This window comes from Solanum pennellii, chromosome 7 (genome assembly GCF_001406875.1).
Source record: "Solanum pennellii chromosome 7, SPENNV200".
NCBI classification, from domain to species: domain Eukaryota; kingdom Viridiplantae; phylum Streptophyta; class Magnoliopsida; order Solanales; family Solanaceae; genus Solanum; species Solanum pennellii.
Window position 1 is genome coordinate 5,268,096 of NC_028643.1, and position 11,219 is coordinate 5,279,314.

The 11,219-nt window shown below is 33.2% G+C and overlaps 1 protein-coding gene across 2 annotated transcripts in view; it reads left to right on the plus strand.

Annotated features, from left to right (window-relative positions):
- The first annotated feature begins 5,928 nt into the window (after nucleotides 1-5,928).
- The window catches only part of LOC107026106 (galacturonokinase), a 20,256-nt gene continuing 14,965 nt past the window's right edge, over nucleotides 5,929-11,219 (plus strand). Inside the window, exons 1-3 of one of the 2 annotated variants that reach the window (XM_015226960.2) lie at nucleotides 5,929-6,136; nucleotides 7,089-7,202; nucleotides 7,466-7,537. In XM_015226960.2, coding sequence (XP_015082446.1) covers nucleotides 6,098-6,136; nucleotides 7,089-7,202; nucleotides 7,466-7,537 — 225 coding nt within the window. In that variant the 5' untranslated portion in view covers nucleotides 5,929-6,097. The remainder of the gene's footprint in view (nucleotides 6,137-7,088; nucleotides 7,203-7,465; nucleotides 7,538-11,219) is intronic. The other variant, XM_015226961.2, reaches the window with a different exon arrangement.

Genomic DNA, 11,219 nt, shown 5'->3' on the forward strand with positions numbered 1-11,219 from the left:
TTGTTGTTGTTGTTGTTGTTGTTGTTGTTGTTGTTGTTGTTGTTGTTGTTGTTATTATTATTATTATGTTATAAATCCATTGAACAAGTGGATTGTCCATTTAGTTTATTTATGAACCAACATTCATATATGTGTGTTTTCAAGGTGATATGAATCCTTTTGGGATAATGATGTACTCCCTCCGTTTAAAAAAGAATGACCTCTTTCTTTTTTTGGTAACATTTTAATTTCAGCTTTTCACCTGACATGTTTAAGGCCACAGGATCAAAGGACAATTTTGTACATTTGACCTTACTTTAATTTAGGACCACAAGATTCAAAAGTCTTCTTCATATTCTTAAACTTCGTGCCAAGTCAAAGCAGGCCATTCTTTGTGAAACGGAGGAAGTATCTATTATGTCATTCATCAAAGTGATTTTTGAAGTGATTTCTCTACTTATAATAGAGATACTATTCTTCATGTAAGATATACTTGAATAGAAGAAAAGTCTTCTTTCTTTCATCTTGGCTCTCTTATCTTCTTCTCTCTAAAATATATTATCAGCTTGATTTATAATATGTTATCAACACGAATATGCTCTAAAAGTTGTAGCACTTCGCAAAAGTGTACACTTGTGAGCAGGAACAAATTCTATTTTTTTTCTTGTTACTCATTTATATTTTCAAAAGCTCTTCGTATACTAATAATTTGTATTAGTCTATATGTGATATATAAAAAGGTAGAACATATTGGTTTGTTTTACTTTAACAATTTTATACATTGGTTCATGATTATACTAACAATTCTTCGTTTTAGAAAAGAATTGAAGGATAAAGAAGTAAATTTTCATGTTGATTTTCTTAGGGTTAATTGTGAGAAAATTATTAATATTTATAATTACTAGAGCTGAGAAAACTCCAGTTTTCTTTTGACTAAATTTGGTTATATAATTCTTGATATTTTTTAAAGGTTCATGACTGAGTTTTATTAAAGGTAAGACAATAGATTCAAGTCTTATCGCACCAAAAGGGTAAGATATCAGGTTAAAGTCCGGATGCATATAATGAAAAATGTTTGAGGATAAGACGATAGATTCAAGTTTTATCGAACCAAGAGGGTAGGACATCAATTTGAGTTTTGATGCACCTGATGATAATGTATTGAGTTCAGGTCCATAGAAGTATGGCGTAACACACCTTATATGAGTAAGACATTGAGTTTGAGCCAATGCATCATAGTGATGATAAAATGATGACTAAGGCAAAATAATATATTTTTAATGAAAAGTCTTGAAATTCATCTCATTGAATTTGCTCCATTCCCTAAAGCGAATGTGGTAGCAGTAAATGATAAGTTTGAAATTTTCCCAATTGCTCTATTCCATCATAGAATGTGGTAGTAGTAAATAATAAGTCTGAAAGATGACAAGTGATAATCTATGAATAAGGGCGTGGATGAACAAAATGATAATAGTCATAATTGTGATAATTATAAAAGGAAGAACAATATGGGTTCTACAAGTGGTCCTTCAAACTGTGAAGCTAATATTTATCATCAAAATGGTATGAAAGGTCATTGAATCTGTTGTTATTGCCGACCTAATAATTTGATAAGTTTATAAAGCTACCATCAAAAGAAAGAAATATAAAGTGATGATACACTTGATCTTTCAAAATAATATTAAGGTGTGTATGCAAAAATGATAAATTTTCAAAAGCATGAAAATGTGCTTATAATGCAAATTTACGAAACATATATAAATGATTAATCCATTCCTTAAAAGAGAATGTTATCGTGAATGCTCGACCATTCTATAAGAGATTGGATCAAGATATGATAAAATCATTATGGGTTAGATATATGCCAAAACTCACCTCTATAGGAGGTTTGAGAAAAAAAGATATATGCCAAAACTCACTTCTACGGAAGGTTTGAGAGGAACAAATAAATTTTATTTGGAAGAAATGGTTAATGGTAGTGTACGTTTATACGTCATTATTGTATGTTTATTTTGAACTACCGAAAGAGCAAAAGAAAGAAATAGTTCTTGCCTATAAGAATTGTGGCCATGACTAGAACAATATTATTGTGTGGGAATACAAATTTGTCATTGGTTATGTACCTATGGTATAACAAAGTAACACAAGAAACATGTCTTGCTTGTAATCATTTTGACTACAATTATAACATAATTTCCTCCTTGAAGGAAATGCTCACCATACGGATGGTGTCATGAGTATGTGATAGTACACAAAATAATTATTCTAACGAGTTGTGTTATTATCAGAGAAATAATATTGGAGTTGTAGTAAGTCTCAAAAGAAACTTTTAAGTTTCGGAGTTTTGGATGAATTGAAAAAAAATATTGAGACCATAAATTATGAAAAGATTTAATATCTTCAGATTACTACAACCGAAATGGGTGATAAATACTATTCAAAAGATTACCCATTTTTTCCTCTTGTTTGTTACACGCAAACATGGATATGCTGATGAAATCACATGTTAAAGTAAACTGTAAGTGTACTGAAATAAATATTAGTTGACATAAAATTGGTTGGCCATTCCGATTAAAATATGATGCAAACATAATTGAGAATTCACATATTTATATATTGAAGAAATCAAATATTCTTCAAGAATTCTCTTGTGTTGCTTATTCTCTAATAATTTGATCATTGTATCATTGTACCGGCTAATGTTGAGATTGTACTCCCTGAAATTTTTGAAACAAATAAAAAGGTGAATATGGGATCATTTACCTATCATGTGGATCATTTGCAACTACATGATAGATGCATTTATGCAATGATCACATGTGCTTTGTTGTCAACTTACAAATCGGTGTTTGTAAGGTTGTTTGCTCGAATTGTTAAATTAATAACACAATTTTAAATTATGAAATTATACTGATAATATTGGTTGGTTTAGCAGAAATTGTATGCCTCCAATTATAGCAAAACCATTAATTATGAGAACAAATCTCCCAAAAAAATTTTGGTATGAGATGAATTTATTTAACATGTAGCAACATTTGTATGCATCAAGCCAACAAAGGCCCCCTATCAAAATTGGTTCAGGGCCAGGAACCAAATAATTTTCATCTGAAATGTTGAATGTGCGGTTATGATTTTAATTGCTCCACCACGCACAAAGATGAGTTCCCAAGTAAGGTTGGGATAAATGTTAGATTTTCTAAATTAGAGAGAGAGAGAGAAATAACTAATAGATGGAAATTATGTGAGGTTAATTATGAATTATCTAGATCTTTTTTAAAAGAAAATGTGAACTTGAAGTTCAAGGGATATTTCTTTTGCATAATGATGCAAGTTTATTGCCAGATGAATTTACTGACTCTATGTTATAGTTCATTTGCAAATGCTCCAATGAGAAGTTCTTAAAGTACATAGTTTATGATACGCCTGAAGCTTAATAGACCAATCGATTCCAAATGTAAAATATCTTGAAGAAGGAGAGGAGCAAATGATTAATATGGTCATGATAATGAGACAAGTGCTGTAAAAGAGCACATTGACATAACACTTCATAAAACCTTGGGAAAGGTACATGTACTTGAAAAATGATAAAATGTGAAGAGATCTCGATAAGTTATGTCATGTTGGAATAGATATAAAATAATCGTTGACGATATTTTTGATATGAGGTAGCGCTCAATGATATAAACTGTGGCTAGAATCTTGAATTTAAATCTGTCATGTAGTGTGGGCAGCTAAATGGTTGGCGAAGTAAATGCATAATTCAAGTATATTTTGTTTCACTTAAAAAAGTGATATTTTGAACGGGTAATCCATAAATCAAGATATAATATCAGTGGGGTACAAATAAATTATTATGCAATAGTATAACCGTAAGATATCAAGTACGGCTTGTATCTTAGAGCATAAAGGTTTGTCGCAAAAATCGTGACATTATTGGATATGTTTTCTCCTATGGTGAATGCAATGAGGCTTGTTTTGATCTGACAACATATGAAAAACTTGAATGCCTATAATGGATAATTATCATGTCTAATTAGACAATATTGAAGGTTATATGAAAATTCTTGAAGCAATAAAGGTGTCTGAAGCATATAAAAGTTTGAAAAAAGACTTTTTCAATAAAGCTTCAAGAATTCTTAAATGAAATGAAATAATCAAGGATGAAAAGGGTAAAAAAAGATGATCCTAATTATCCTTTCATTTTTATGAAAAGGTTAGAATCTAAATTTGTTATAATAGTTGTGTATGTTGATGACTTGAACATCATCAGCACTTTTAAAGAGATTTCAGAAGATGTTGAGTGTTGAAAAGGTTTTGGTAAGACGGAATTTTGTCTTCACCTACAGATTGATAATTTGAGAAATGAAATATTTGTCCATCAGTCAACATACACAGAAAAGTTTTTGATGACATTTTATATGGATAAATCACATTCATTGAGTACACCAATAATTATGAGATCTCGTGACATAAATGATGATTCATTTTGATCTCAACAGAATAATGAAGAAATTGTTGGTGATGAAACTTCATATCTTAGTGCAATCAGGATACTAATGCATCTTTCTAACAATACTCTACTAGATATCTATTTTATAACAAGTTTACGTGTAAGATTCAGTTCTTCCTCAACAAAAGGTCATTGAAACGGTGTTAAACACCTACTTGAATATCTTCGAAAGACCATAGACATGAGTTTATTTTATTCCGGAGAATTCAAGCCAGAACTGATTGGTTATGCAGATGCAGAATATTTATCCTATCCGCATAAAGCTCAGTATTAAAATGCTATTTGTTTACATATGGAGACATAATAATATCTTGGCGATTAATGAAGAAAAAGTTGGTAATCACTTCTTCAAATCATGTAGAAATAAAAGTCCTCCATGAAGCAAGTCGAGAGTGCGTCTGATTGAGATCAATCACACACCATATTTAAAAAATATATGATTTTTCTTTGAAAAAGAATTTATCAACGACAATGTACGAAGATAATTAACTTCAAATGAAAGTGCCCACAAGATGATTGTTGTTATGAACAAGTTGAATGAGCAATTTACTTGCAGTAACGAGGTCGCGAATAGAGTGATTGTCAAAAATGTATTCTGCTAAGCTCAAAGTCTCATCATATTCATGAAATCAGAAAATGAGATATCAGAAATGAGTTAAAACATGCAACATCTTTGTGAATGTGATTTGATCATAACGACACTTTTAATATGAGGAGTTGGTATATAAAATTGGATGACATCATCATAAGAAATTAAGTGATGTTTTGATCAGGGGAGTATGATACGCGTTGCACTCTTTTTTCCTTGGCCGAATTTTTGTCCCACTGAATTTTCCTGGCAAGGTTTTTAATGAGGCAACAAATAATACGTATCAAAAGATGTGTGTATTCTTTTTTCTTCACTAGAATTTTTTCCCTCATAGTTTTTTCTAATAAGGTTTTAACGAGACAAATTATCATGGACATCCAAGGGAGAGTGTTATAAATCCATTGAACAAGTGGATTATCCATTTAGTTTATTCATGAATCAACATTCATGCATGTTTATTCCCAAGGTGATACGAATCTTTTTGAGATAATGATGTATCTGTTATGACATTTATCAAATTGACTTTTGAAGTAATTTCTTTACTTATTCTTTCTTGCATCCTACTTTTTTTGTCTTCTTATCTCTATATTATATTATGAACTTGATTTTATAATATATTATTATTATTATAATTGATATGTTTTTTTTTTTTTTAGGGGTGAAGTGAAAATTTGTAAGCATAGTTTGCGGGATTGACAGTTTAACAGACACCACTTTTCCTTACATGGAGATAAACCAGTGTGGCCTTTAATTTATAGTTTGAAATATAATCATATTCATAATAATAACAATTATAATACTATATAATATAATTTAAAAAAATCTTCTTAAAATGGCAAGATATGATTTGGCTTTAGGCCTAATCAAGGGAAATGACCATTCAACCGACAAAACAATTCTTCCCGCAAATTTGTTATCTTTGTTATTATTATTTTTCTTAAATATAAAGCAAAACCCACTTAAATAAAGCTCTCAGATTGACATTTTTCCACAAGTATTTCAAAAAAAAAAATAAAAAAATGGGTGTTTTTTCTGGTCATTGGCCTTCTGAATCAGAGGTAAAGTTCTCATTTTTATAGTTCAATTGTTGTTATTTTTATTGCATTATGGATCTTATCTTGATGGGTGTTGTTGATTTGATTTGTAATCTTGATTTCAAATGATGTTTATATTATTATTGATGCCAAATACACAATTTAAGTCCTCAAGATATATGGGCAATGGGGGTCATACCACACTGTGTTTGTTTTTCCAGAGCTATGGGTTATGTAATGTAGAATAATAGTGTGATGTATTGCTATAAGTGTGTTTGATTTTGTCCCAACTCCTTATGTCAATGATTTTATGCTTATACTCGAGCGGCGCAGCTAGGATTGTCATGTAAGGGTTTTCAAAATAAGAAGAAGTAAACATACGGAGGGTTATTCATAAAAAGTAATTTTAACAATGTATAGATAGTGTAATTTTTTTTATCGAACGAGGTTTGGATGAACCCCTAGGCCTTTACTAGCTCCGCCCCTATACTGACTACTCTAGTGATTTGTAACAACCCTTTTTGCCCTGTGTCTGACTTCTGATTGAGCAGTTTTGCTCTTTTGGGCTGCTGCATTTTAGAAAGCAAGAAGCTTCTGTACAAGAAGAGTCAGTAGTAAAATGTTATGTATGGTTTGAGGAATGTAAATTATAGGAATATTCTTTTGAGTATAGTATCTTCATGATGCTATATATCTCATAGTAATTAAGTTTGATGTGGCTGTATTTGAGAGAGATAGAAAAGTGGGAAAAGTAAGATCTTAGCTAGTTGACTCAGCTCCAAATATTGGATGAAGTTCTATAGTATACACCAGAGTTACTCAATTTCCAGATATTCTTTTGCAACGGATTTATTGAACATTTGTAATTTCAGAACCAGTTGATTTATCTTGTTGCACTGTATCTCCTTGTACCAGTCACAGTTGCTAAGCTCGAATAGATAAGCTAAAACTTTCACTGATTTTGTAACTGGTGCAGTTGGATGAAATACGAAAGAAAGTTGCTGAATTGTCTGGTAGAGATGCTCAGGAGGTTAGGGTGGTTGTATCACCTTACAGAATTTGCCCATTGGGTGCTCACATTGATCATCAGGCAAGTTTATTAGTTATTAGTTAATTATGTGTGCTTACTTAGTTCTTGAAGGATAAAATTTCTACTTGCTGTATTTTGCATCTAATGTAAATAAATTATTAGCATATGAATATCACGGTCTGCCTTAATTCAAGCAATAAACTATGCCTCATTTCTGAACTTGTAGGCAGTTATTTGAAGCCTCGGCACCTAAGTATAATTATTTGCAGTTTTACCTTTACTCAAGATCTATATGGAATTATGTTATCTTCGACATTTCTCAGGGTGGAACTGTCTCAGCTATGACAATCAATAAGGGTATACTACTTGGTTTTGTTCCTTCTGATGACACCCAGGTATGATTGTTTTCATGTCGTATAGCCAAATGGTGTAGTGTTTTAAGAATGTATGCATGTTATATTGTCGATATGTTGTGAAAGATAAGTTAAATGTTTGTAGTTTTAGCTAAATTTGGTTCTGAATCTACGAGGCTGGATACTGGCTCACACACAGTCCTTGTCAAATCCTCTTAGTCTACCAATTTCTATGTTTATGTTGGGATTCTACGTATCTTAATTTTTTTATCAACATAGTTCTACAAACACCAAGATTTGCTTTAATGAGTACATACAAGTTAATTGATAGGTGTTTGTTCTGGTCCCTGTTATAGATCTGGTTATGGGATGCTGCAATCCAAAATCAGAGTCAATGAGGAGTTTGGGAAGAGTTTTTTTCTGAAGAGAACCTCCAATTTTTCGTGTTAAGTACTAAAAAAAGGAATAATTTTCTGCATACTTTTTTTTTGAATTCAAATAACTTTAAATACAACACTGGTGGATTTAACCATCCACCTAAAAAACAAGGAAATAACTTCCTACTATTACTCAAATGAGAAAATACAGAAACAATGTCCCTACTGCAAACAACTGCTACAAAGAAATCGGAAACATAACTAACAGATAAACTGAAGTCAGCTATTTTTCTGACTTTTTTAAATATTCAGTAAACCATTGGTAAGCTTAAGGGGGTGCTAACATTACTCATGTCCTTCAAATCACGCTTGTCCTCAAGTGGGAAGTGTGGAAAGCATTATTGCATAGGATGAACAGTTTCTCAAGATGCCTCAGCTGGAAAAGTATGTTGCCAATGTATTAAGGCTTCAGGTATGTTACAAAACACCTGAAATTCAAGCACGGCGAAAGGTTTGGGTGAGGAAGCTTCTGGCAAACTCGTAGGAAGAGTTCAGCTGCTGGTGTGTCTAGGTCACGGAAAAGCTTCAAATTAGAGACATGAAAAAACAGATGAAGTTTTGTACTCGATACGAACTCCAATTTATAAGCCGTGGTCCTAATCTGCTGCTCAGCCCTGGAAAGGTCATTATATTCGACAACAATTTCTGATTACGACAAGTAGCCAGAGAAATCTGTCTATATGGTTGTAACCTCAATAAAACTCTTTTCCCAACCCGAGATTCAACATGTCGATGTTTGGAATCAAAATTAGCCTCATTTTATGTTGAGCATGCAACAAATTTGTTGCAAGGGTTGAAGAATCTGATCCGGAGATTGTGAAGCTGTAGTAAAGCTATATCCACTGCATTCAATCTGGAAATGCCAGGATAATAAGACATAAGATGTGGTGGAGGACACTACTTCAAAGGGTTAAGCTTTCAAAGAAGTACGATAACTGGTGTTATACGATATTCAGCCCCACCATCAATTTGGTAGGATGTCACTAGTAAAACATCTCAGATACATCTCCATACTGTCCGGCTGATAGCTACTGTTTGGCCATCAGATTGCAGGTGATACACTGAAATAAAACACAAGTTGGTACCACTGAGGCGGAAGAGTTCTATCCAAAAGGCACTTGTGAAAGTTACATCATGAGCACTAGTAATGGTTACTGGTAAGCCTTGTAATTTGAAATATTGGCAAAGAAGAGCCATGAGCTTACAACAGAGTAGGGATGAGCAATTTGCAACAAGTGACAATATTTAGAGAAATGATCCACCACCAAGATTACATTTTTCCAATGTGAGGTAGGCAAGCCTTGTACAAAATCCAAAGGTATGTTTGACCACATTTGCTCCACTGCTTCCCATTTGTAAACAATGGTGGATACAGGATTTTTCTCAAGGGAATTCAAGCATATTTAAAAACAAACGCTTGACGAGCTAAAAATTAGAAATTAGGGCTAGTGGGAATTGGATCTATGTTGTCTAAGAGAATTTGAAGCCCCTTTACCGCTGAGGTTATCCTTTGGTTTGTGTCAAGGGGATTCAATGTCAAATATATATACACAATAAAAATTTAACCCTATATGCATAGAGTTTTTTTCCCCTGTTTTCCAACTTTGGTCCACCTAGATCCGCCCATGTTTGTGAAGAATGACATCCACCTGTCTCTGAAGTCCCATAAATGGGGCCCAAAGTCTTAATTTAATTGACACCTAGAATACATCAAAGCCACTTCAGTTGAGAACATATTAATAAGAAAAACATGATTAGCAAACCATATTCGAACATTGTCCCAGATTTCTGACCTGTTCTCCATTTCTCACCACTATCCTTAATCCATCTCACCTGTTGACTTGAAAATTGCGACACAAGTTTAGAGTCCACAAAGCTATGGGTAATTCTAGAACCAACCAATGATATCCCTGAATTCCCTTTCAATTGCCTTGAAACTGCATATTTTGTGGGGCTGTGATACATACGATGGATTGCAAAGAAATTTGAGGGTGTCTGTACTAGGATTTGACTCTTATTTGACAGATTTTCCCTCCTCTTCATCTACGAGTCAATTAAGACTAATTTCTTGCACTGATGGCCCTGAGTGAGTGGTTCGTCACAATTGAAACAGAGTCCTTTGAGTCATCTTTCCTCCATCTCAGTTCTGGTTAATTTCACAAATCTGGTGCATTATTGAGGTGAGAGATCTTTTTTTTATATTTATGGGAATCTGACAATTGCAAATGAAGGGGTTGTCCCTTGCTTACATAAATCTGAGATATACTCATAACAATATCTAAATCTGGAGGATCATGCAACTCTACCTCAATGGTCTTATAGTCAGCAAGACCACTTATATAAAGTTCAATTTCTGCGACGGTGTGATGGTACTGGCCTGTGAACCAGTTGCTCAAATTTTCCATGATAATCTGCTGCTCCACAAATCTTATGCTCGAATAATCCACAATTATTTGGTACATTTAGAGAAACAAATCTTTGGGGAATACTTAGAAGATAAACAAACCCCCCTTTCTTATCGATCAGGTAGACAAATCAAGTCATGCCTCTATAATCTCAAAATCAAGAAAAATATTCGTGATAATCTGCATTAGACCCGATGTGGCATAACCTAGCCAATTCTCCAACTTCTGACTCATGATTGGTGTTATTTGTAGTTTTGATGATTTGACAAACTTAGGGACCTCATAAAGGTACCGGGTTTCTTACTTGAATATTGCAGGTTTCTTGTTTGAGTATTGCAGATGAAACAAACCCAGGGACCTAGTAGAGGTACCAGGCTCTCATGATGACGAGCCAGTTGACTGCCAGCTGGAGACGGTACAGAAAGTAGGTGCACACTTCCCGATGGCGTCAGAAAGTGTGACTCTTCCAGCCAATGGCAAAGAAGTTTAGGAAAGTGACTTGCCCATATAAAAGACACTTTCCTAAACACTTTGTGTAGTTTTTGCAACTTGAGAGAAACCTCTTCAAGAACACTTGCAAAGGCTACTAGAAATCTAAGGCAGAATTATTCCAAGAATAACAGCAATCTCTGGAGCTTTTCGTATAGTTGTTTAGGAATACATTCTCTCGTTCTTAACTTGTAAGCTATTCCTGAATCTATAAAGGAATCAGTGTGTAGTGTTGAAAGTCTAGGTTGTCCAGGTGGGATAGCTTAGTGGGTAGATAGTTTTCTACTTAGGCTTGTTAAGCAATAGGGACTGTTGCTTAACTGTAAGATTGATAACTCTTTCTTACGTTTGTTGTAATCGTGTTTTACTTTTGCTTTTGAAGATTAGTGAAAA